Source organism: Oncorhynchus mykiss, chromosome 5 (assembly GCF_013265735.2).
Source record: "Oncorhynchus mykiss isolate Arlee chromosome 5, USDA_OmykA_1.1, whole genome shotgun sequence".
NCBI classification, from domain to species: domain Eukaryota; kingdom Metazoa; phylum Chordata; class Actinopteri; order Salmoniformes; family Salmonidae; genus Oncorhynchus; species Oncorhynchus mykiss.
Window position 1 is genome coordinate 60,599,409 of NC_048569.1, and position 27,469 is coordinate 60,626,877.

At 43.1% G+C, this 27,469-nt stretch overlaps 1 protein-coding gene across 1 annotated transcript; it reads right to left on the reverse strand.

Annotated features, from left to right (window-relative positions):
- Positions 1-5,799: 5,799 nt before the first annotated feature.
- On the reverse strand, positions 5,800-27,067 carry LOC110524222 (neurturin-like). The gene is made up of 3 exons (XM_021603676.2): positions 25,777-27,067; positions 12,773-13,016; positions 5,800-9,245 (listed from the first exon to the last, which is right to left on the reverse strand). The coding sequence occupies exons 2-3, from the start codon at positions 12,987-12,989 to the stop codon at positions 8,827-8,829; spliced, it is 636 nt and encodes a 211-aa protein (XP_021459351.1). The 5' UTR covers positions 12,990-13,016; positions 25,777-27,067; the 3' UTR covers positions 5,800-8,826.
- Positions 27,068-27,469: the final 402 nt, after the last annotated feature.

Consider the following 27,469-nt stretch of genomic DNA (forward strand, 5'->3'; position numbering starts at 1 on the left):
AGATGCTATCAGCCTCTTCCAGTTAAACCACTGTCATTAGGGCCTTAACAAAGAAACGCAAATAGTATCAAATACACCCTGATGTCTTTTGAAGTCTGGATGCTGGTGTGAAGATAGACAGAAGAGACTTGGCATGGACTATGCGTCTTTCAAGTTCAAGATTGGTGCATAAAAACACTAATTTTAAGTGCAAAGCCTATGAAGACTTTCATGACCATAGCGTTTTCTGAAGAAATTTTTAAGAACATAGATTTAAAGGTTGACACGCCAAAGTTGCTTTCATTTTCGTTCCTATGTAGTGCAGGTCTACAAACAGGTTTAACAGCTAGTACAATAAATGAGTAACTTCTCCCTTCCAAATGACACTTCACCCCTTTCCAATTAAACTTCAAACAAGTACAAGACACATAATGTATCTGTTTTACCCCATTTTTCGTGATATCCAATTGGTAGTTACAATCTTCTCTCATCACTGCAACTCCCCAACGGACTCGGGAGAGGCGAAGGTCAAGAGTCATGCGTGCACCGAAACATGACCTGCTGATTCTTAACACACTGCTCGCTTAATCCAGAAGTCAGAGGAAACACCATTCAACAGATAACCGAAGTCAGCTTGCTGGGTCCCGCAACGTCACAAGGAGTCGCTAGAGCACGATGAGCCATGGAAATCCGCCCCAGTCAAACCCTCTCCTAACCCTGGGTCAATTGTGCGCCACCCCATGGGGCTCCCGGTCACAGCCAGCTGTGACACAGCCTGGGATCGAACCCGAGGCTATAGTGGCACCTCAGCACTGCGATGCAGTGCCTTAGACCACTGCGCCACTCAGGAAGCAAGTAATGTTTTCATTGCATGATTCTGGACTGAGATTAATGCTCTCATCATGACCTCTTCATTTGATGTGGCCTACCCCCAGTGGCATAGTTATCATTATGCAGAAGAGGAAACTGCCTCAGGCCTCACATCATCAAGGGCCTCATGAGCTGTGCATAATACGAACAATAATACTAGTCATCTTTTTTTTAACTACCCGCTTTTGTGGGCTGCTCAGCTCATCACTCTCTTTCTGTCTCGCTACAGCAGGTTGGTTCAACAATAGCAACTTTGTGGGAAGCTTCAAAGTTCTAAAGGAAATGAGGAGGGAGGGGGGTTTTGCCTGTTCACTGTGCCCAGGTTAATGAGACCACATTGTTTACAAAAGAAGGCGCACAGATAGTATAACAAATCCACATAGCCAAATAATAATTCATGATAGATAAACAAATAATTTCTAAACAAATACACTATACTGTATATGCAAAAGTATGTGAACACCCCTTAAAATTTGTGGATTCGGCTATTTCAGCCACACCCGTTGCTGACAGGTGTATAAAATCGAGCACACAGCCATGCAATCTCCAAAGACACACACTGGCAGTAGAATGGCCTTACAGTGACTTTCAACGTAGTATCATAATAGGATGCCACTTTTCCAACAAGTCAGTTCGTTAAATTTCTGCCTTGCTAGAGCTGCCCCGGTCAACTGTAAGTGCTGTTATTGTAAAGTGGAAACGTCTAGGAGCAACAACGGCTCAGCCGTGAAGTGGTAGGCCACACAAGCTCACAGAAGGGGGCCGGTGAAGTGCGTAGCGCAGAAACATTGTCTGTTCTCAGTTCCAACACTTACTACCAAGTTTTAAACTGCCTCTAGAAGCAATGTCAACATAATAACTGTTTGTCGGGAGTTTCATGAAATGGGTTTCCATGGCCGAGCAGTTGCACACAAGCCTAAGATCACCATGCGCAATGCCAAGCGTCGGCTGGAGTGGTGTAAAGCTCGCCGCCATTGGACTCTGGGGCACTGGAAATGGGTTCTCTGGAGTGATGAATCACGCTTCACCATCTGGCAGTCCGACAAACAAATCTGAGTTTGGCAGATGTCAGAAGAACGCTACCTGACCCAATGCATAGTGCCAACTGTAAAGTTTGGTGGACGAGGAATAATGGTCTAGGGCTGTTTTTCATGCTTCAGGCTAGGTCCCTTAGCTCCATTGAAGGGAAATCTTAACACTACAGCATTCTAGATGATTCTGTTCTTCCAACTTTGTGGCAACAGTTTGTGGAAGGCACTTTCCTGTTTCAGCATGACAATGCCCCTGTGCACATAGCAAGGTCCATCCATACAGAAAGTATTTGTCTAGATCGGTGTGGAAGAACTTGACTGGCCTGCACAGAGCCCTGACCCCATGAACCCCATCTAACAGAATTGGGATGAATTGGAACGCCGACTGCAAGCCAGACCTAATCGCCCAACCTCAGTGCCAGACTTCATTAATGCTCTTGTGGCTGAATTGGAAACAAGTCCCTGCAGCAATGTTCCAACATCTAGTGGAACGTGTGAGAGTGCCAGCTGTATCAGACGACTGTATGATCACGCTGTCACGAATACCACCGAAAGTGGCTCCCCTTCCTGTTCGGGTGGCGCTCGGTGGTCGTCGTCGCCGGTCTACTAGCTGCCACCGATCCCTTTTTCCTTTTCGTTTGTTTTTGTCTAATTGTTTTCACCTGTTCCTTGTTGGGGTTTTGGGATGGATGTTATTTAAGTTTGTTTTGCTCGCTGGTGTTTGTGCGGGCTTGTTGTTATTGTTACATTTGTGGTGTATCGGTGTCTTTTGGGTTTTCGCTGTCCGGGTTTTGTAACTAAGGTTTTGGGTTTGTTTGCACCTGTGTTTAGGGCTTCACCCATGTTTGGACCTGTTACTTTGTAGAGGACATTAAAGCGTTTTTCCTGTTTACTTTTGCTCTCTACGTCTGACTCCACACCCATCACTCACCCACCGTTACAGAAGCCGGCACCACCAGATGGAGTCAGCAGGAGCAGCGACCACCCCTCCCCCCACGATTGAGGAGAGAGTCCTTCATCATACGTCCATCCTCCATCGCATCAGTTCAGCAATGGATCAAATAGCAATGGATCAAATGATGGAGAGGATGGACCGTTGGGAGAGGAGTGGTGTCCCTACTACCCCACCTACCCTCCCACCAGCAACTCTACCATCTCCTCTAGCAGGATCCGGTGCCAGCGCTCTGCTCATCACGCCTGGGAGGGAGTACGATGTAGCGGCGGCAGGGTGCGCAGGACTTTTCGCTGGAATTCCGGACCTTGGCCGTTGGAACGGGGTGGAACGACAGGGCCCTGATAGATCATTACAGGTGTAGCCTAAGAGAGGACGTCCACAGGGAGCTGGCTTGTCGGGACACTACGCTCAGCTTGGATGAGCTGATCGACATGTCTATCCGGCTAGACCATCTGCTGGCTGCTCGCGGACGTTCTGAAAGTGCCCTGTCAGTTCCACCTCCTGGCCCCCCCCGCTCCCATCCCGATGGAGCTAGGAAGGGCTGCGTCTAGGGAGACCGGAGGAGGAGGCTCCTCCTGTACCCATTGTGGCCGGAGAGGGAACACTTCCGGTCGGTGCTGGAGGAGTCCATCTGGGAGTAGAGAGAGCAGGCAGAACAATCCTCGGTCACCCAAGGTGAGTCAGCACCACACTCTCCCAAAGCTTCCTGTTGGTCACATGTTTTTGTTAAATTGTTTCCTGAAGTTTTTCCCCTCTCTCCAGCATAAGACGCTAGTCGATTCAGGCGCAGCGGGGAACTTTATAGATCGCGGGCTCGCCCAGAGGTTGAGGATTCTGTTAGTTAAGGTAGACCCCCCCCCCCCCCCCCCTTCCCCGTGCACTCCTTAGATAGTCGACCGTTAGGGTCAGGGCTGGTCAGGGAGGCCACGATTCATCTGGAGATGATTATGCAGGGGAATCATAAGGAGCGGATTAGCCTGTTCCTTATCGATTCACCTGCGTTTCCGGTGGTTTTGGAGGTTCCCTGGCTGGCTATTCACAATCCTAAAATGTCGTGGAGACAGGGAGCTCTCCAGGGGTGGTCTGAGTGTTCAGGCAGGTGTTTAGGCGTTTCCATCAGAGTCCAGATCAGGTTTCTACCGTGCGCATTCCTGCTGACTATGCCGATTTGGCTATCGCCTTCAGTAAGAAGAAGGCGACCCTATTACCACCCCATCGACAGGGGGATTGCGTGATAAACCTCCAGGTAAACGCTGCACTACCCAGGAGTCACGTGTATCCTTTGTCCCAGGATTTATTTATAAAAAATATTTTAAAAAACATAATTCCACTTTGATATTATAGGCCAGTGACCAAAAAAACGACATTGAATGAATTTTAAATTCAGACTAACACAATAAAATGTGGAAAAAGTCAAGGGGTGTGAATACTTATGGAAGGCCCTGGAAGTGTAGCCCATGTACTGTATGTGATGCTGACTGGCCAAAAAGAGTATGCCATATCATACTCTTTTTTTGGCCAGACACCACCAGATACATGGGCCACATATAGTGAGACAGAAGGGTGCTGTTTCGCTCGCTCAGATGCTTTCTCCAGTGAGAGAGTTTCAGCTACTTGTGAATTGAAGGAAAGTTGGCGGGTGCACAGGTCACTGTTCGGGATGCTGGAATTATTTTGGATGAAAATGGTCACCTACGTTTAGTGATTTGTTTGACAATCAGATTGTTACGTTCCCCAGTTTATGTGTTGTAGTTTGTGTATTTGCATGTGTTTTATTTCAGGAAATGGCTTCCTGAAATCCCTCAAGCAGCTGATTGGTCGACGCCAGGGCTAATTGGAGAGCTGACCCCGCCCCCTCGTCAAGACACAGCTGTCTCCAGTTACACATTCATTCTGAAGCTATATAAAAGCCAGTGTTCTGTTCAGGAGAGAGAGATTTGCTGGGAGGTCATTGCAGAGCAATTGATTGTGATAGAGAGATTTTGCTTGAGGTTGGCATTGCTGAGGTTGATTTTGCTGGGAGTTCATTGCTGGGAAGTTGGTATGTTTTGTGAGTTTGTTGCTCAGATAGAGCTTATTTGATGTCCTTTGTTTCTTAGTTTGTTTGTGAAATTGCTTAATATTCTGTTTCATTTGTTCCCAGGGGGAAAGGGGAAGGCACCTTGGGAGTGTTTAGGCAAGAGGCCCGCGGGCATACATATACCCGTAGTATATTCATTGTCTATGCACAATAGGTAAGACCTGGGCGGACCACTCCCTGTATTTTGGTTAGGGCACCAGGTGGTGCTAAATTAGGTAAGTAGTGGGTAGGCAGGTAAGATGGAAGAGGGGGAGCTTTGAGATGTACTTTTTTGCTTTGGTTCCGTCCAGCCCCTTTTCCCCATATTACCGTGTAAAGGAATAAAGTCCTTGTAAACGGTACCACATTCTGTCTGTTGTCATTCTTACTCGCACCTACAGTCCATACCTTTTTCGCTTCACGGAGAGTTTGTTGTAGCAGGGTGTTGCGTTCCCTCTTCATAGAGGTGTGCGTAACACAGATGACAACATGACTGGTTGGGTTCATGGCACATTAAAAGGTAATACACTTTTACAAGTTAAATTGCATGTCTTTACTGTGAAACTCATAAAAAATACATATGAGAGGGGAGAGGCCTCTAAACCACCACCCTGCCTACCGCATAGTCTGATGCATGGGCTGTAGCTTTCCTTTACTACAAATATAATTTAGTATATTTTTACCTGAAATGCAGACAAGTAGATTCAATGAGTCACGATGCTCATTCATTAGCAACAGTTATGCAATATCCTACACCACATTGCCAATGGAGAATCTGAAAATCAGCTTCTGGCATATGTGTACCATTGTGTGTGATTTAGAACCATGATTTGTAACTGACCCAATAATAAATACACTCGGATCGTTCAGTGAGACTTTGTAAAAGAACAACATACAATGTTATATTTTGAACCCGATTTAAGTTTATTCAACGGTCATAATATGTAGAATATCATACATGTAAAGTCCACTTTGGCACCAATAGTTCAATAAATAAACATATTTCTCTTTTTCGATGATGCTATCTAAATAAATAAACCATAACTTACACTCCAATAAATATACATGATCTATAATACAGATGCATTGCATCAACTTTACTGCAGTTGGTCAACGTAGTCCAACAATGCCAGAGCTGAAGGGTGTTTGTCATTTCCCAAATGTTTCCCTCCCATTTTGAGAGGGAGTTCAAGGGAGGTAACGAGAGGAAACTAAGGAAACCTGAGGGAATTTCAACCCATAGATATACTGTATTATAGTGCTGAATAGACTTAGTAATTCGTGATGGCAAATATAAGGGTTATGAAAATATATAACGACAAATACATATAGTATATATCATCAACATTAAGACAGCAATTTGTTTTTCTAGCTGCTCTTTTCTCTTAAATTGTCCATTTGAAAAGGCAAAAATAAATTACAATTTTTGTCCTTCAAAAAAGACTTAAAGGGATAGTTCACCCAAATTACAAAATTAAACATTGGTTTCCTTAACCTGTAAGCAGTCTATGGACAAGGTATGACAGCAATCCATGCTTTGGTTTAGTTTCCCTGGCCCTGTTTCCAAATGCTAACGTTTTAGCATTTGTGCCACAAATCCCATTCAAGTCATGGGACCGATGTAAGCCGTTTTTGCGCATTATGTCCAAATAATTCGAAAGTATCTGAAATTGATTGTGAAGCTCAACAAAGCCACTTAGATGATTTTAACATGATACCTGGAAAATGTTAATATTTGTCACATGACTTGAATGGAATTTGTGCCATTTGCATTAGGAAACATTAGGAAACAAAGCATGGATTGCTGTGCTGTCATATGTACCTTGTCAACACACTGCTTACAGGTTTAAGGAAACCAGCGTGTCCTTTTGTAATTTGGGTGATCTATCCCTTTAATTATTTGATTGAGACGTCCTCAACAATGTGGACCATTGTAACATGCCAGAGATATACTAATTTCTCTACATGCAAGGAGCAGTCTACAGCTAATCTGGACAGCAAGTGTCTGTGTACTGATTATTCAGAAAGGGAGGAATACTTTGGTTTTTAAGCACATTTAGACTTGAGGCTATTATGGTCCTGGGCTGGAGAGGCCTGTTTTCTTAGCTTAACGCCAGCATGGGCCTTTAATTAACTTTCTGCTCTAACTATATGATTGGTTTTAACTTAAGAGGTATCTCCACTGGTTTCAGACTTAAACCTTACTGTACCTCTCACTATACTATAGATGCTCAGGTGAAATAGCTCATTGGGATGAAGTTACCATTTCGATGCAGCTCTCAGTCTAAAATGATTTGTTTACAGTTTTCGAGTATGAAAGATTGTTTCTGAACTCGTCATTTTAGTTTTTTTTGTCTTGCTCTTGAACCTGTTCAATGTGTTTTACGATAAGGTTATTTATTCTAAGTATATTTGGCCACAATTCATCTAAGAGAGAGATTTCTATTTTGTTTTCAAAATGACTGTTGAACGAAACATGTATGGCTATCAAACCTGGTAACATCAAATGTGTGGTTAATTCAAAAGGTCTCCAGTGTTCTCTAATCATGTAGTGACTAAAAATAGCTGTTAGCGCTGCAGAGTGGCTTGCATTTCTCTATTTTGTGCTCAGTGCTTTTGGCCAAGTCAGTTAAAAAGGAGGTAAGTGGATTAGGGTAGTCTATTATGGGATTTGGACAAATGGTATGGATTTGTGGAGGCTAATTCAGGGTAAGACTGAAGCACAATCCCTCTCGCAGTCACGTTTACGATGCAGTAGTCACCCAGTAAATGCACCACTCTGCCTAGATGATCAAACAAGACTGCATTACTCTACCATCTAGGTTGTATTTGATGAGTTTATAGTGATCTTGCTGCAGAAGGATAGGGATTTCTGATAGCATGTTGTTTTTCTGTTGGATTTCTGTTTTCCGGGAAAGGGCTTATACAGCCATAGCCATTCCATTTGATTTACAAGCTGCTGTCATTAAGATTAAATCACCCATACAGGCTCCATTTAGAATGCATGCAACACGCATATGGCTGTGGTTGTTTTTCTACCCTGCAACCTCTTATGCCAATACAAGTCATTAGTGTATTTACTACTAAAATATCTTATTTCAGTCTGTTTCTAGCGATGAATACAGAGGAAGCAGTAGGAGAACATTTAACGGTTATTTTATACTGGGTGTTGTTTTCCATTATTGTTCGACATAAATGAGGTAGATTTTCATGGTTACTGATAAAGGCTGGAGATTTCATTATTTAGGTCATTACCGGTGGTGATATGAAGGAATGACACACTATATATTGTGCGAAGCCATGTTTCTCCAGGCCCTCTCGTCTTTCCTAGTCTCCTGTACTGTTGTTGCTGCTCCATTGGACTTGCCTTAGTGATATCTCATGCCTTATTAATGGTGCAGATCAAGACGTTGTGGGGAAGCCTACTGTGGAAGCTTCATATTGCATTCGCTAGCTTATTCTATTATTTTCCATGAACACACTCCTACAAACTCGTTTCTGAAAATGTTTTACAAGTGTGGTATCAGACCAGACTGGCAATACTGCATGCACTAGTTATACCTCAGCTGGTGTTTTGTACACATGTAGGTAATGGAGCCATTGCTCCATAGTCCACAATCAAGCAGCAAATCATTGCAGTAACTGTTATTGCCACATGATGACACATAGGTCATATAATATATTACCCTCACAACCGACAGAGAAGTATCCCATGAAAGGCAAGGAAAGCAAAACAGACGTTTGCTGATGTCTTTTAAAAACAAACACAAAATTAACAGTCTTAAATAGTAGTAGTTTAAATGTCCGTATTCCCTGGCATTGTACTGTAGGGATCGATTCTTGTGTACTCCTGTTTTTGATTTTGTAGCAGTAGTTGTTGCGTTTCCCATGTTCGACACAGTATCTGGGAAATCAAAATGGCTATAGAGGCGTTATACACAGCCACAGGCCAGAGCAGAAAAGTTATGGAGCGTCTTGTATCTGTTATTGTTGTCCAGGAAGGAAATGTCATCGTACTCCTTGGGCCGGCAGCACGGGCTCTTCTCCCTCTTTGAGATGCCTTTCCTCGTCCATTTCTTCAGTATGACGTCGTAGTTGCGTCGGCTAGCTTTACAGTTCCCGCTGCAGTACCTGAAGAGCAGCGTTTCATCACTGTGGTAGCCCAGACCCAGCTCACTGACAGTCACTTCCACCTCCCGCAGGGAACATGGCTTTGATGCTTTCTTAGCCCGTTTAGTCCTTTTGCTCTGCCTGGCCTCCTGCCTGGCCTCCTGCCGTGCCTTCTTCTCCACCAGAGTCCCGATCATCTGCTTCAGCTCCCCCTCTGTGAAGCTCTGGAACATGTGCATGACTGCAGAGAAGAGAAGAAGAGATGGTGTTAGGCTAGAGGAAGATACAACCATTAGAAACGTCCAATCAATCTGTTGAATACACAGCATGGCCTGAGAATGTCTGTGAGACCCCAGCCTCAACCATTGTCAGTTTGGAAAATCGAGAATTAAAAGATCCATACGGTTGTTGGTACAGGTTTTCAAGTACTAGTAATGTGGCTTTGAAAATAGCTGCATCACCTGGACCTGTGAAATGTACTGGAATATGCAAGTAACTTCCAAAATAAAGGAAACACCAACAAAGTGTCTTAATAGGGCGTTGGGCCAACACGAGCCGCCAGAAGCACCAGAACAGCTTCAATGTGCCTTGGCATAGATTCTACAAGTGACTGGAACTCTATTGGAGGGATGCGTCACCATTCTTACACAATATATTCCATAATTTGGTGTTTTGTTGATGGTGGTGGAAAACGCTGTCTCAGTCTCTGCTCCAGAATCTCCCATAAGTGTTCCATTGGGTTGAGGTCTGGTGACTGAGGCACACACACACACACACACACACACCCTTTTAAACCCCTTATGCTCCTTTGAGACCCCTCTTTCAAGGTCACTGAGATCTCTTCTAGTCATGGTAGCCAAAATAATGAGCAACTGGGCACTTTTATACATGACCCTAAGCATGATGGGATGTTTAAATTGCTTAATTAACTCAGGACCCACACCTGTGTGGAAGCACCTGCTTTCAATACACAGCACTTTGTATCCCTCATTTACTCATGTTTCCTTTATTTTGTCAGTAACAGTACCTATGTAATGCTAGCTTTAGACTTCCCTCAGTTTGTAGAGAGGAATTGCAAACGACTGAAACATGTTCATCCTTTCCACTTGCACGGATCGTTGGCTTGGTGAACCACGTCTTCTTTTTTCTTCCAAAAACTGATAGTCCAAGGACTTTTTCAGAGTGGACATAGTATCTCTCATGCTGTACATGCACACATACATTGGGAGTGACATGAGCCTTTTCCAAAGTTAAACCGTTGTCAGTTGTGCAAATATTGAGCTCCAGTCCAGCTGCTAGCTATATACTTGACAGAGAAAGTCATATTTTCTGCAGAGTCCATAGAAATGGAATATCCCCTTTCAGACCATGGCAATTTGGTTGGTACACCGGTGGTTGAGTCTTTGTTGAACTATATTTGCCAAGTTTACACATGTTAAATATAAGCACATTTAACACATTAGGAGTCAATGAAACTTGTTCCCCAGATGTGTAGGAGTGGAGTGAGATGTACGTTGCGCATTGAAACGTATCCAGTGCATTTGGACACCTGATCCAGAACCTCATGCCAGAGGGATTACCAAATACCAAAACATATGCATTTCAATTAAAAGGGGCGATCTGCAGTTCAAACAATAACAAAGTGTTCACCTGGCTCTGTTTTGGTAAAGAGCTGAGGGATGGGGCAGGAGAAATGTAACCACTCTCCAATTCATAGACAGAGATATGGATGCAAGGACTGACCATGAGATCAAGATGTTTTGCAGCTGTACAGTATTTCTTTACAATGACAATGTTTACAAACAATGGAGAAAAATAGGCTTATATTTGGGGTTCAACAGTTTTTATTTAACCAGGTAAGTTGACTGAGAACACATTGTCATTTACAGCAACAACCTGCGGAATAGTTACAGGGGAGATTAATGTGCCATTTGGAAGCTGGGGACGATTAGGTGGCCATGATAGTATGAGACACAGATTGGGTATTTAGCCAGGACCCCAGAGTTAACACCCCTACTCTTACAATAAGTGCCACAGGATCTTCAGAGACCACAGAGAGTCAGGACACCTGTTTAACATCCCATCTGAAAGACAGCACCCTACACAGGGCAATGTCCCCAATCACTGCCCTAGGACATTTTATTTTAGACCTGAGGAAAGGGTGCCTCCTACCGGCCCTTCAACTCCACTTCCAGCAGCGTCTGATCTCCCATCCAGGGGTGACACTGCTTAGCTTCAGAAGCACGCCAGTAGTGGGATGCAGGGTGGTATGCTGCTGGTATATATGCAGTGGGATGCAGGGTGGTATGCTGCTGGCTAGTTGAACTAAGGTCTTGAGGCATTTCCAAGTTATATTCTTTAAGAATCCATGGGCATATATACCATTCATTTAAAAGTCCAAAAATGTATTTAGTAATCACAGATTACCCCTTTAAAGATACTTTCAGGTATTTCCTTCACAAGAGGTTTAGATATCATGGAAAACAATGCTTTTCTGTCTGACGATTCTGTTCTACTTTGCCCCTTAGGGTCACCGTACTGTTCTCCAGTTAGATAGAGCTGTAATTAACTGTTCATTCTATCCTCTCCAGGACACAACATTTACTTAAAAGGCTCAGGGTCTTTTGCAGCACCAGGGGGCATGTTAAATCCTAAACCCTATAAACTCAGACACTTGAAAGACATGGACAGTAATAGCCCTGTATTAGCCTGGCTCACTGACTGACACTCTGTAATCAATGGTGCTCTTGAAGCACTAACACTTCGCTGTTCTCTGCATTCACAAAGTAAAGGGTTAGAAATTCGGTCATTTATTTCGTGTGAAGATCTCCCCATGCCCTGGCAGTAGCATCACAGATTAGGTGATTAGGCTAGCTGATTTTACACTTGACCTGGCCTTGAAAATCTCTACTGGATAATCTGAATAATGGTCTGAGAGTCACACTCTGAGTCCAGGCCAGAAAAAGGACACTGGATAGAAAGTTTCGGTCTGGTTAAAAGGACTTTTAGAGAAATTCCCAATCAGTTACGCTCAGTTTCGCAGCCAACTTTCTATTAGTTTGAAAATAGAATGACGTCAGCGGATGAGTGATAACGAGAAGCCAAAGTAATGTACAGCCCAAAGCCAAAAGGACAGTGTGTACATTTTATCTTTACACCAGGCTCTTCAACCACATGGCCAGGGATGTTAGCTCTCTAGCCTCCACTAACTCACTTAGTGGGACTATCTGAAACTCTTCTTATCTCTATCCCAACGGACATACCCCGGGACCATCACTGACATTTTACGTCGCTGAATCTTTTATGTCACATTTTCTCATGAATACTGCATCCCCTCTAAAACCATATCAGGACGTTACAGGTGTTTTATCACCCTCAAAGTGCAAATGCTTCTGGGATTTTGAGATGACGCTCCAGACCTTAATGGAGTTATCTGCTCTCTGGACATCACATTTGATTTGATTACCCTGTCTGTCTGTAAGCTGCGGTTGGCAGCTATGCTGTCATGCTCTGTCAGTAGATGTACCGTGGCTTTGTTTGTAAAGGGACACTAATGGTGACCCTCAGATTGGCTGAGAATTATCCAATTTACTGTTGACACCAACACATGGGTGACAAAGCATATATTCTCTTGACTGGTCTCCACCCCAACATTTTCTTCACAGACCAATGACATCAGAGCTTTAGCAAGGGTCAATGAGAATATCCAAACCAATCAGAACATCTGGACCAAAGAAGTTGGTGACTGAAAATAACCATTTTGCTTACATTCTGTCAAAATGTTGCCAACGCCTTCCACCGACCGCGCTTTGCGATGACGGCCGCCGATCAGGGAGGAGTTGGAGGACAAGGACGTCCGCGACGAAGACGTGTACCAGGAGGGGATGTGATGCGGTGGCGTGGGAACCATGATTCGAGTGAGGAAGAGGGACAGTGCTGCTCCACAGAGAGTCAAGGCGATGGCGGCGCACTTCCATAACTTCATCGTAGAATAAGTAGGAGCATTGACACTCTGAAAGACAAGGAACCACAAGGAAAGAGTTAGTTAAGAGGAATGTTTTCAATGCAACACCGGACATCATAAAATGATGTTCAGTGTTGAACTTCATGCAACTGATGACATATTACAGTATGTTTCACAGTCCCACTACCATAAACAGTGGAACGAGCCTCTCATTATTAGTGGTCTTCATTTCAACAGATCTTATTCTCAAGATGTCATCTGAAGTATTTTTGCCTTCAACAAAATGTGTTGTCCCTCTGCCGAGCCCATTCTGCAGTGGCTCTTTTACAGGTGTGGATTGTTAAGTGTGGTTTTCTAAGTGTGGTTTTGCCCAGATAAAAATAGGTATTTCTTTATTTTTTGTTTGTACCTTTCAGTTAATCAAAAGTGAACAGGGAATTGCAGTCAGCATACAGCTCTGAGGGAGGTTACACAAGCTGACCAATGGGATACTATTGTGAGTCTATTGTGAGCATGGATGGGATACCATATTGTGAGCATGGATGGGATACTATATTGTGAGCAAGGGATGGGATACTATATTGTGAGCATGGGATGGGATACTATATTGTGAGCATGGGATGGGATACTATATTGTGAGCATGGGATGGGATACTATATTGTGAGCATGGATCGGATACTCCTTTGGCATCATGTCAAGTCCCAGATGAAAAGTCTATTACCATAGTAGCCTCCAGAAATCTCTCATTCCACAGCAAGATTTATCTTGTTCCGGTTGTCGTCTCCATTTCGCAGGACAGAGACATGTCGGGTATGTCTGTGTTTGAATGTACAGTCGTTGTCATGTAAGCCAGCCTTGCATTAGTTTACAATAGATCTTCTCGCCATCACAAGAAACACGTAAATATGTAACCTTGAAACCCCGGCCAAAGAAGAAAATTGCACAATTGTTCCTTGAAAGATCTGAGCGATAATGAATTTCCACAATCTTCTAGTTGGCTTTGCTTGAGGGCTTGGCCGCATAGAAATGGTTTAAACTGAACTATGCAGCAAGAGATTCTGTTTTCATTATTTATCTCTCAAGAGTGTTTTATTGGCTTCACAGTTTGATTTAGGCTCCCATTGTTGTGGTATCTCTCAACGATGCCTCTGTGTGTAAGCAATTCTTGTCTCACAACCATAAATTATGTTCTACGGTAACTATCCTGAAAGCTCTTTTAAGTGTTTGGTGTTGTGTTGCATGCTTCCATACTGTGATTGGTCTGCGTTGAATTATAACCCCTTTCGGCTTTAGAACATTCGCCATAATATTTTTTTGCACAACTACAGAAAGCATTTGCAAACCCTTCGACCCTACTGTTCACAGTAGGAGGGTTTTCGAGTTCTTTCTGTTGTTGTGCAAAAAAATATTATGGCTAATGTTCTAGAAGCTTACTGCTAATCCATACCATCACATGTCAATCTCAGCAGTCATTTTCATAACTGGAATCTTTACACTAATTGTCAGTGTAGACAAAAGGAGTGATAAGCCCTGGTTCCTAAATAGGTTAAAATCCTCTTCCAGTGTACCCACAAGGTCAAATTATTTTTCTAGGGGAGTTAGGGTTAAGGTTAGAATTAGTATTAGGGTTAGAATTAGGTTTAGGTTGAGGAGCTAGAGTTAATTTTAGGGTTAAGGTTAGGAGCTAGGGTTAGGTTTAGGGTTAGGGTTAGGTTCTTGGGTTAGGGTTAGGGTAGGGGTTAGGGAAAATAGGATTTTGAATGGGACTGAATTGTGTGTCCCTACAAGGTGTGTGTGTGTGTGTTGTTTGTGGGCTCGAGCGTCTGTGTGTGTAAATGTTCTTTCATGCAAATACATGTGAGACATGGCGGGGTGCAAAACATTTCTCCAGATCAGGAAATGGTGAACTGACAGTGGCTGAGGACATATCCAGACCAGCTCTGTCAAAGTGTTTTGCAAGACTGGGGGTGAGTGCTTTGGCCTCTGTAGGGGCTTCGTCAGGGTCTGTCTTTCTGGTCTTCTCTGTAGTGTGGCACGCTAGGAGTGAAAACGTGCTTGGAGAAATGAAAAGAATGCAGGCCTCCTGTCAATACGCACTGATTATTTGCCTTTTAGTCAGAGAGACTACCCACTGGGACCAGCGAATGTCTTTGAAACGTCACTAATGGTTTACTGCCTTGTCAACAGAAGCCTCCTGTTGTGGAGTGTTTTTGTTGTTTGAGTCAGGTACTACCAGTCCCATAAATGTGCCCCATTGTCTCCTCAGGACTAAAGGCCGTAGCATACTATGTGCGTTATTCTTTCGTTTTGGTTCGTGCGCACACCAGAAAATGTATGCGAGCACAGTCATTTGCTTATGCCTAGCCGAGTTCTACTAGGAGCAAACAGAATCTAGTCTGCAGTCGCCTTTGCAAAGCACGCGATAAAGGATTACTCACTATATGTACGACACTGTATTGCCAGTTTGGTACTCACAGAAAAACAACACAAACACAAAAGGCATTCAAACAACACAAACGGTTCCTATTCATTTTCATCACACTACCACACTACTACATTGTAGGCCCTTACTATGCTAATTCGAAATACGGCCTTAATGGCCTTAACGACTCTGTATTACCTTCCTGAATACTATACCCATTTGAGCGGAAGGCATGTCAATTTCCAGCAGAAACATGCTTTGAGATTTAACACCAAATTAATTGCAAATAAATTGCGTGGCATTCATTTCTTATTACATGAAATTGTAGCTACAGATTCCTTTTTGAGTTGCTCATTTGCTTGTGTGTCTCTGTACAGCACTGAGACACAGTAAAAGGTGTGGTAAAGCTAAATGTTTCCTCTGATATGTCTGTACAACAGAAGCATTACCTCCATATTGTGGTTGACTTACAGGCCTCAATGGGAGAAAGGGTCTTAATCCAGACCAGTAGTGGTGCGTGGGTAATATCAGTGGGAAAGCCAAGCCAGGAAAAAATCTATTTTACCACCTATGTGATAATTGTGTTGCTTTCTCTATAACCTGCTTGTTCTTATGCCTTGCCTTAGGCCTAAGGCTAAAACAATAAGAAGACACAGTGGCAGAAGAAATTCAACCACACCTTTGTTTCATCACAAAACCGGAGGACAACATCTCTCTGATGAAGTCCACAGAGTATTTTGCATATAACAAACAGCATGGTCAAGGAAGTTCATGTTTCCGACATTTTCGGACTACTATACAAAACAACAATTTAGTCCAATCAATGTAAGCTAAGTATGATGTGGCTGTCCATGGTTCTGATTTCTCTCTTTCTGTGTGTGTGTGTGTAAGTAGAAAGAACATGTTGACTTACCCTACTTGTAAAGAAACGCCAATGCCATCCTCCTCTTTCATGTTGACGAACCGGTCTATGTCATACAGTACACACTTTTATGTTTTGTTGTCCTAGACTACCTGGCTAAAATGCTTGCCCGCTAGCCTGACTTCCTTTCATGTGCAATGCTAACTAGCCTTTTTAGCCTTCTTCAACATTAGCCTTCTACAACTAGCTACATATTGAACTTCCATCCTCTCAGGCCAGGGGCACAATGTCTGAATTTATGGTTGGATCCAGAATCGCCCTTGTAAGCATTGGCCAGTATGGAAAATTAAGTAAAACTACAAGTCAAAATCCCTATCTCCATCCATAGCTAATTTAGAAAAGAGACAATTTAGCTAGCTAGCTATCCACCAGAAAACAATGAGATGCAACAATCAAGTTGTTTCTGTCAATGACGTATTGCACTTCATGGGATGTGATTGGAGTGAAGCCAATGACAAACTTTTTTTCTTCACCAGTACCTTTCACAGTTGAGCTCACCCATTGTAGCGCAACGCTGATAGGCTATTATGTTATACTTTTTTTTATCAAGGGAGGCCAAATGCTCACTGGCTTCCCTTGCGTTCAATGCTACCGGCGGGAACAATATCATAAGCTTTTTGACCAGACAGCATCACATCGATTGCCTACACATACAGAGACAGGGGGGTGCTCGTTCACTCGCTTGGATGCTATCTCCGGTGAGATACATTCAACCTCTTGTGAATTGAAGGAGAATGAAACACAGAGAGACTAAATCATTTTTTCTCTTTTCTTGGTAATTTTTTGGGGGTAACCTGGCTTCTCTTGGCATCCACGAATAAACACCAGTGATCCAGACACTAAATCACATCAGCTTTTGTGCAGTTTAAGTGGTGTACAGATGTATGATCTTAATTTGATCACCCTTTTGCAGGAGAACTTACCTGCAATGCAGGAAATGTAAAACTTGTAGTGTATTTGATGTTTAAAAAGGCTTCTGAAGTTTATAATTTCCACAATTTCAGACTTGATTTTCCCTTAAAAATATATCAACCCCTAAAAAAATGTCCTGTTAATTATAATCCATATAATAATTCACATTTCTTGTTGCTGCATTCCGCTGCTGGCTTGCATCTGAAGCTAAGCAGGGTTGTTCCTGGTTGGTCTCTGGATGGGAGACCAGATGTTGCTGGAAGTGGTATTGGAAGAAGTCTGTAGGAGGTGCTCTTTCCTCCGGTCTAAAACAAATATCCCAATGCCCCAGGGCAGGGATTGGGGACATTGTCCTGTGTAGGGTGCTGTCGTTTGGATGGGACTTTAAATAGGGTTCCTGACTCTCTATGGTCACAAAAGATCCCATGGCACTTATTGTAAGAGTAGGGGTGTTAACCCCGGTGTCCTGGCTAAATTCCCAATCTGGCCCTCATCATTTCCACCTAATCATCCCCAGCTTCTAATTGGCTCATCCATCTCACTGTAACTATTCCCCAGGTCATTTATGTAAATTACCTGATAAAATAAAAAATATTACTTTCCTGCTGTAGCAAACTGGCTCCCCATTGTGCTTTGCAAAGTGTGATGTCATCTTGGCCCTCAGAGTCTATTTTTTTTCTAATGTCTTTCTTGACCTCCAATGCTCTATCAGATCCAGCATGGGGCTTCTTTTGTGTCTTCTCTGTTCTGTCTCTGTCTCCTGACTCCACAGGACTATGTTTTAATCCTTCATTCGCTCTTCAATGGAGATTAGCCAGAGTAGAGAATTTCCTCAGGTAATATTCTCAGACTTTTGCATTCATTACAGAGGAGTGTGCCAGCCTCTGTGAAAGATTACTTTTTAAAGGTTGGATGTCTTTGTCATGTAAATAACTTCTTATATCTGCAAATTGTGCATACACTTCAGCTGTGTGTGTATGTGTGTGTGTGTGTGGGGGGGTGTGTTTATACAGTATGTGTGCATGGATTTTTGTTTAGCTTCAGTCTCTTACCATGCATTTTTCATCAACAAGCCTAAACGAAAATGCATTCTTTTCTCATGATGCCCATTTGTATATCTTTTGGAAAACAACTAGGATCATAATTCATAGACCACTTATCCAAGAACAGTATACCCTCTCCCTTCATAAGAAGACAATTCAATTCACACAGGACATTTTGGGAAAGAAGCTGTAAATTGAAATGTTAGGTTTTATACATATCTATTCCAAACTCAAAGGAAATTAAATCAATTCACTTTATGAGTATTTATAGAATAACTCTAAACAAACTCAAATAAACCAAATTCTTCTTATTCCTATTGTCAAGTAGGTCCTTCACTTTTGGTAAAGATCCACAATGTAGTTCCAAGGCCACTCTTCCTCTGTAGGCGTTCTCAGGCCTCAACAACAATAGAGAGACGAATTCAGCCCATCTGTCTGTCTTGTTTTGTGTTTACGTTCTGTAATCACTTGAGTAAAAATACATGGAGACGTGATAAAGTGGGGTCTTTCAGTAACCAATAAACAAGTGCAAGAGGGAAGTAAATCACTAATGGGAGTTGTCCATAGTTGTCCATACATGCAACCTTACATCATCCACTCAACTCTACAATGATCTCTCACAACAACAAAAAACTATTCAGAATTTATATTCTACCTTATATTTTAAATTCTAGGACATTGATGAGCACGTGCCATGCTCTTGGTAGAGATAAAAACACAATCTGCTGTTTAGCACTTTACAAATCGGGATTAATTCTGTTGAGTTGGATCACTGTGAATGTGAACGCTGTTTGGGTTTACTACTAGACTCTATGCCATGGACCAATTGCAGTATTATAAGAAAATGTATAAAAAGTAGGAACATTCCAAGTGCTACAAGAGAATCAAATGTACATCCAGAGTGAGGTCCACAAGCTTTGGTCATTTAAGGGTTAAGTGTTTGGAGGAGGGGGAGGCATGTGCTATATAAAGGGCCCTCAGGTGCAGTCCATTACTTGACACACAATGTTCAGGTTTTACAGCAATGTCAATGGCTGCAAGCCTCTACAGAAGCACAATCACTTAGCTCAAAGGTACCTCCGTAACCAACCGTCCTGAGAAAGGCACCAAAACACAAGCCAAAAAGACTCAAACTCGACCCACTACACCGAGAACATCACAGCAGGAGCAAAGAAAAGTGATACAGTACCTACATTTTCTCTTCCCAAGCAGAGGAGAAGGCTTGGGCTGAATTCCTAATGGTCTACGTTATTGTACGGTCAGATGTCTTCAAGGCCAAACGGCAGGGCAGCAGCCAGGGAGGACTATAGAGAGCAGCATGGCTCCTAAGATCAGGCGTGGATTAGCGCTGCTAATGCCTCCCAGTTTATCTCCATCACGTGGGCCGCGATTTACCCAGCCTGGCTGAAGGGAGTCACCGCCTGGAGGTGTGGGGATGGCCGTGAGGGGTAATCTGTTTACCACCACCATGAGCCTCATCTGCAGGATTCAGAGAGCACTCCACTGCACATGCTGAAGGAGTCTGTAACTATAGTATGGTCCTCCATTGGGATGGTCAGATTCAGGATGACACACACACACACACACACAACAACAATCTCGAAAACCCCACATCCTCGCTCTGACACGGGTAAGGATAACTGGTTTCCATTATGTAAGATACTATTAATGCAATTCAGTCACCGCATTATATCTACACATTGGTGCTTCTGCCAGAGAACAGAGAGGGTTAAAGGTACTTTGTTAGTATTAAAGGGGGCAGATCCTGACTGCTTTGAGGCATGTCGAAAGAGGACTAGATGGAGGGCACTGACCACAGTTCCCATTATGTGTGGTGCAGATCAGGGGAAATACCAGTAGGCTCCCCAGGGTGGTGTCCCTCATCCCAGAGGTCAACTGGGGTTATGTGAAGGACACCAGCTAAATAAAGGAACCTCTGGTTGGTTTAGTTCACAATGTGGAGGCTCCTCAGAGGAGGAAGGGTAGGACCAGAATTTCAGAAAAGTAAATAAAACGATACTAAATATATTCACAGGTCACCAAATAACTGATTAAAACACAATGTTTTGCAATGAAGGTCAACAGAAGCCTACCCCTAAGGGTAGCACCATTGTGTAGCCGGATGACAGAAATTTGCCATCCTCCTCTGGGTACATTGACTTCAATGCAAAACCTAGGAGGCTCATGGTTCTCACCCCCTTCTATAGATTTACACAGTAATTATGACGACTTCTGGAGGACGTCCTCCAACCTATCAGAGCTCTTGAAGTATGAACTGACATGTTGTCCATCCAATCAAAGGATCAGATAATTAATATAGTACTGAAAGCATATGCAACAGCAAGCTAGCACTGCAGTGTATAAAATGTGGTGAGTAGTTGACTCAATGAGAGAGAGACAATAATTGAACAGTTTTAAAATTGAAGAGGAGAGAGAGAGCTAGCTATATTTTGTTGTATTTTATTTCCTCTCAGTTTACCTTTCACTTACTTAGCTAATGCAGCTGATTTAGCCTACTCAACAAGCTGACTCAGAGAGGAATGTTATTTATTTTAGCTAGCTGGCTAAGGCTATCCAACACGGAAACTCTTCCAAGTCAAGATAAGCTTTCGGTTTTATTCATTTATTGGAACCCGGGCCCGATGGTGTAACTGCTAAACTGCTTAATTTACACTGTACTGCGTGATTGGACACATGGATTGGATTTGGGGTTTACTAACATGTTAGTTCTAGTTTGTTGACTATAAAGTTAATATGGTGACAATGATGTAGACTGTGTAGCGGTTTGCGGTTATGGTATGAAGATTTGGCTTGGAGAGATTTTTGCGCCTGGTGACAGACAGCTGTTGTGTTGTGCACTGAAGTTCACAAGGGAAGGGAAAAGGTGAGAGGAGGAGAGCGCATAGATGTGAGAAAGAATTATACAACAAGCAAAGTGATTATGCTGTAAGTCGCTGCTATGAAAGTGAACTGTGTGTGAGGGGATCAGGGGTGTATTCATTCCGCCGATTCTGTTGCAATACGTTTCTTAAACGGAAGCAAGCGGAACAAAACAATGAGGACCTATCTGAATTTGTTCGAAAGAAACTCTAATTTTGGACTAATGAGTACACCCCAGATCAGCTATATGCAGGCAAGAGTGTGTGAGGTAGTACTCCAATTTGTCTCTAGACCTGTGCACCTACATTATAATTTTTTTATGCTAGATTGTAGCAACCTCGTGATGGGTAAAGGGCAAATTGTAGCATCATGTAGTAGCCTAAACCTATCGATGTTACATTGAGCTGAGTGAATGTAATCTGAATGACAGTCATCCAATATGCTGTAATAGAAATAAGGCAATGCTAATAAATAAAATAAATCTGCCTCCCTAATCTTGAACGGCACCAACCGCCACTGGTTTACATTGATTAGATAACATCTTCACGGAGGAACCTCTGTTACTGTGCCATACTGTGGTTGGAAAGGTTGTTTCAATAACACTATCAGTTTAGTTCCCTTCCTGATTTTACAATTAGGCAATGTAACATTTACATTGACGCTGGAGCTGGAGGCTGATATTGTTGTTCATCATGACCACCAGATGTTTTATGTGACCTGAGATTCAAAGACATAATTTTTTTTAAAACATTTTTAAATGTAACCTTTATTTAACTAGGCTGAAGTGTTTTTTTGATGAGCAGAGGTGACTTCTGCCCTGAGACCAATAGATCCCAGTTCGTTTGTGGTTTCATTGTGATGACCTCACAAATCAGACGTGGCCTACGCCCCATCATGGGTTGCAGAGGGCGTACTCCTGACTCACTCAAACACTCACTCCTCTGGGCTACCCTACATGCTGGCCCAGGGTTCTGAATCTCTTGGAGAGTTCAAGCGGAACTAATACAAATACAAATGATGAAAAATGTGGCTTCTAACAAAGTAATCATTTTCAGATGCAGTCTCCCAAGTGGAGGTGAAAGATCAGTGGATATGGGCAGTAAATATCGCCCATTTCCCCCTTTACACAATACATGGCCTCAGGACTGATGCCAACTATATATTACATTTTTTGACATCTTTTTTTCTCTCAATTCCATTCACGTTGTAGGTGTGGCTGCGCTGTCGTAACACATTCAGACATTTTCCTTAAGCACTCAGTCATAGTTTTGTTTCTCTGACTAGCAGATATGCTGAGGGAATTGCCATTCTCACGGTATTGTTGCGTTATGATGTGGTTTATTGTGTTTTAACGCCTTGCCATTTTGTTTTTCCTCTCAGCAAATCACTAGCAGGCAAGTTGTAAACACACGGTCAACATGGTCAATCTGCTCAAGTCTATTCAAAACTATTCAAAAACTAAGTCAAAACCCATTGCCATCTCAAGTATTGTGAGGCTATATTAATATTCTTTATTTTCCTTTTTAGTGATAGATGTGTAAAGTGTGTCGAATATACACTGGCAATATTTATTTAAACTATTGTATTTTCTAATACTGTAAATATACCTCCCACTCAGCTAAAGCAACAGCAACTGTCTACTGAGCTCTCTAATCATATTTTATCTTACTACTGCAGCAATATTTAAACAATCCAAACTGAACAATCTGTACTGTATTGATACACCAATGCACATCCTAATCTGCACCAATGCAACACACCAATGAATATCTCCATCTGAAATGTCTTCAGACGCGTATTACATTTCAGAGAAGGTGACCATTCAAGATGGCATGCAGGTTGAAAGTGAAGGGGGGATTCAAGGACATGTTGTTATCTCAATGTTCAATCTGTCTAGAAAAACTGATCAATAAACTGTTCAATCTACCATAAGGGCCAGGGTTCTGAATCGCTTGGTTAGTTCAATTTCTCATCTCAAACTCTACTACTCTGTCTCCTCCGACCCTCAACCCTCTACCAACGCAACCTCAGCTTCTCTCCTGGTTCCTAGAAATCACTCCCTGGTGTTGAGGAAATACCATCTCCACCTGCACTCAAGACAGCGGTCATCAGCCCCCTTCTACAGAAGCCCAACCTGGACCAGGAAGTTCTGGCCATTTTATAGGGTACAGGTGGATCCGTGAACACCTCTAGTTGGCACCCCTCTCCAGGTCCAGCACTCGCCCATAACCCACCTTACCATTGCAGGCCAGAACATCCCTCTCTCATCTTCAATCTCCAATCTGAGTGTTAACTCCTCTGTGACCTTCGATGATCACTTCAAACAGCTGTGCAAAGCATAATTCTGTTGCATCAAAAACATTGCCAAACTCCGTCCCACTCTTACTCAGTCTGATGTAGATAAGTTCAACCGTGCATTTGGCTCCTCAAGGCTGGACTATTGCAAAGCACTCTATTCAGGATCCCTGGCAGGAAGCTCTAGACTCTCCAGTACATTAAAAACAATGCTGCCAGGATCCCGATGAGCGTGAGTAAGCCTGAACACATAACCACCATTCTGGGATCTCTGCTCTGGCTCCGTGTCTCACTCAGAATCAAATTCAAAACCCTCTTGCTGACATTCCAGTGCACCCATCCTTACCTCAAAGACCCGCTGCTATCCCAGAACCCCACCCACAACTTCTAGTCGAGCGATAGCCTTCTCATCAACGTCCCCAGGACCAAGCTCTGCTCAATGGAGGGGGGGGGGGGGGGGGGGGGGGGGCAGGCTTTCTGCTTGACCACCACCCCGCCTCTGGAATGCACTCCCGACTCTTGGATCTTTTTTAAAATGGCCTAAAAAACATCAACTTCAGGAAGGCCTTCTGGTAGTTATAGCTGTGTTCCTTGTTGTCCTTGTCCCTTGTAGACTCACCTGTGTTCTTTGTGTGAGTGGCCCTGTCTAGTTATGGCCATTCTCTTGTCTACATCTTTTGTTTTTATTTATTTGAATGCATTTACTTTAGCACTTTGAAATGGTTTTTCAATGAAAAGCGTGTTATAAATTCTATGTATTATTATAATTGTTATAAAGGCAATGCTTCCATACTGTAAAGGCTGTACTGTAAACACTATAGGTATTTTATTCCCCTTAGTGCCCTACACGAATGGATGGCACCATTAAGTCATACCTTGAATCAACGTCAATAGTTTTTAGATTTGTTTATCTTAGCAGTAGATCGAGGCTACTGGTAGATCGAGGCTACTAGGCCTATACTATAGCCTATATGCCTGATACATGGTTTGGAAGCTTAACCTACTAATGTATGTTGTTTAGTTAGTTTTGCGGAAGACTTGTAAATGATGATATTGCATTGTATAACATATGATACAATACCATAGTATTTGGAAGTGTAGTTAGTATTTGGAAGTATGGTTAGTACTAGAGTCATATCTCAAAAAGAGTCATCACCTATTGCAGGAGCTTCTGCCTATTGCAGGAGCTTCTGCCTTCGCCACACAATTTCTGCAAATTATATCACAGCTGGAAGATACATTTGAGCGACAAGTGAACAGGCTCATATCTGCTCCGTCTCTGACAAACAAATCAATACATCTATAAGCACAACTGGTCCTAAACATGACTGACCAACGATACTACCAAAGTTGATGTTGACTGGCTACAAACATACGTAGACTGTAATGTCGGCAATGACCTTTAAGTTATCTGGTAAGCATGGGCTTGACTATTCCCTGTCGGTTTCGCATGGGTGGATTTCAGCTATGTTGGTGCACTTCCTACACAATGTAGGTCTTCCTCTTCCCTCAACATAGTGTTGCAACATGTGTTTGAGGCACTCATTTCCCATTGACTTATTATTGGGTTACTCCAATATGACCAGATTCAATAGCTTCTAACCCAGACATTAACTAAAAAACAAAAGTCCTTCACATGCCTCCCCCGTTACTTTGCATGCCAATCATAATGTGTAATCAGTGGAGGCAGCCTAATAATAATGGCCGAAACAGAGTAAATGGAATGACATCAACCACGTTTGATGTATTTGATACCATTCCACTCATTCCACTCCAGCCATTAACACGAGCCCGTCCTCCCCAATTAAGGTGCCACGAAACTCCTGAGATTGTAATACATTCAGCTTTATGCTCGTGTGTCAATTGTATGTCAATCGTTGTTGATCTGACCATGTTGTCCTCACAGATTCCTCAGAATCTCTCCCTAAGCAGCTGGCTACTAATACAAGTGAGACTTCAGTTCCTTGCACATTGACTTTCACAATGTTGTCTTAAAGTATCTTTCTGAGGTTGAATTAAGTTTTTATAAGGGTTGCCCTTTCCAATTATTTTCTGGGACAGAAAATACAGCCAGCAGAGTTGTTTGGGGATTTACTTTATGATACTATGATGTTGGTCAGACATGTACAGGTCTGCTAAGCAGGACAGAACCAAACCAATTTTGAAACTGCAGCACTAACAATAGCTTCTGGGACAGTGATTTGGACATGGCCACTTAGCACCTTACTTCTGTTGGTCCACTCATGTTTAAATTAAACACTTAACAGTGATTACCGTCCTCCCACCTAAGCCCCAAGCTTAATCAGACAAAAGAGGATACCGCGTGCCCTTACCGTTCGCCCGGCTTATCCAGACTCGTCTGCGTGTCTAACTCTTCGCTTGACCTCCGCTCAGGCGAGGCAGAGTAGAGGAGAGAGTCGTAGCAGCTCTCCCTTCAGCCCAGTGGTCAAGCAGTCCAACTCGGTGGTCAGAGTCAGAGAATAGCGGGGCTTTCCCTCAGGACTACCAGGCTGCTGCTGCGTCTGTGCATCTGCTGAAGACCGTCGTCACACATCCCGAGGCTCCGCTGGTGGAGGAAGAAGCCCAGAATCCCCATAGTTTTACCTCCAGGTGCTCAGAGTGCCTTAGTAAAGCCAAGGTGTTAGGTCAGATACAGTCTTGTAAAGGTATAAAAAACACAATGCCTGAGGTGTAGAGTTGTTCCCTCCAGATGACTCTTCCCCCCCCTTCACACACAGCCAGACTGTCAGAATGCTGAAGGAGACCTGACAGACTCCCCGAGAGAGAACCAGCCCTGGAAATCCAGCACCTCTTATGGTAATAAATAATCAGTCCACAGCTCCCATACACCAACACTGTGTTTCAAAGAAAAGCAAACGTGGAAAACAACATCAATTCTCTAGAAATCTCCTGCAGTGCGTTGTTAAATAAACATCATGCTATTTACGCAGGACTGAAATATGGTCAAATCTCATGAGAGTACTTTTAAAAAAACTCCAAGATCCAGATGAGTTCAGTCTGTCCATTTCCCTATGTTTAGATTATAGCACAACAATCTCTGAACAATACGAGATGTTCCAGGAGAGCTTGACTGAGCTGTTCGCCCCACAGATGTCTTCAACACTGCAGAAAAGTGAGGGAAAAGAGGATCATAATTGATTAATGATACGCTCTTCCAGACCTCGTAATGTTAGTATAGGTTTTCCAGTAACCCTCCAAAGTTTTCCATTCATATGGAACATCAATGAAGGTTGAAACAAATATTATATCAATGTGCGTCATGAAAGGTGTATCCTCCTTTGGGTCCTTGAGAGTTAATTCCAGCTCCGTCCTCACTCACAGACAGAGAGAGAGAGAATAACTCCAGCGTTGAATCTCGGCGCTCCAGTGATGGAAACTTCAGAGATACCGAGTGTCAGAGATACTGAGTGCCCCGACTAAGTGGGAGCCCCGCTGATTGTAAGTGTGGCAGCTGCTACATGTCAATCACCGAGAGAGAGAGAAACAGGCAGACACTGAAGCAATGTTCCTTCTGGAAAAGTTCAAAGTATCCTCTTTTGTTGATGTACAGTGTAATGTAGTAGTACTCTCCTGCTTGGCTCGAGCCTGCTCCTATCAGAGCGCCCAGCTATAGACTGTTTAGAGGGATGGGAGCGCAGGATGGACAGAGGGGGGAGCTAAGTGCAACAAGCGGGGTGAGGGATTGAATGGCCTCATCACTATTTTTGACCCCCCCTCAGCCTCCTCCTTTCCTCCCTTCCCATTCCAGACATAAATACAAACGCGCATGCACGCGCACCCACACACATTCACACACGCTAGCTCCACCTCTCCAGAGCTCAGGCCAGTGGCAGACTTGAGTCAAATCAAAAGACTCTGGCTTGGAATATCTCTGGACTGCAGTTGATGTGTATGTGTGTGTGTCTGTGTGTCTGTGTGTGTGTGTCTGTCTGTGTATGTCTGTGTGTGTGTCTGTCTGTGCCTGTGTGTGTGTGTGTCTGTGTCTGTGTGTGTGTGTCTGTCTGT

Excerpts from the sequence above, each read along its gene's own strand:
- LOC110524222 (XM_021603676.2), bottom strand. The coding sequence starts at position 12,989 with ATGAAGTTATGGAAGTGCGCCGCCATCGCCTTGACTCTCTGTGGAGCA. Across the intron at positions 9,246-12,772 it reads TGGCAACATTTTGACAGAAT|TCATGCACATGTTCCAGAGC; the intron begins GTAAGCAAAATG and ends TCTTCTCTGCAG.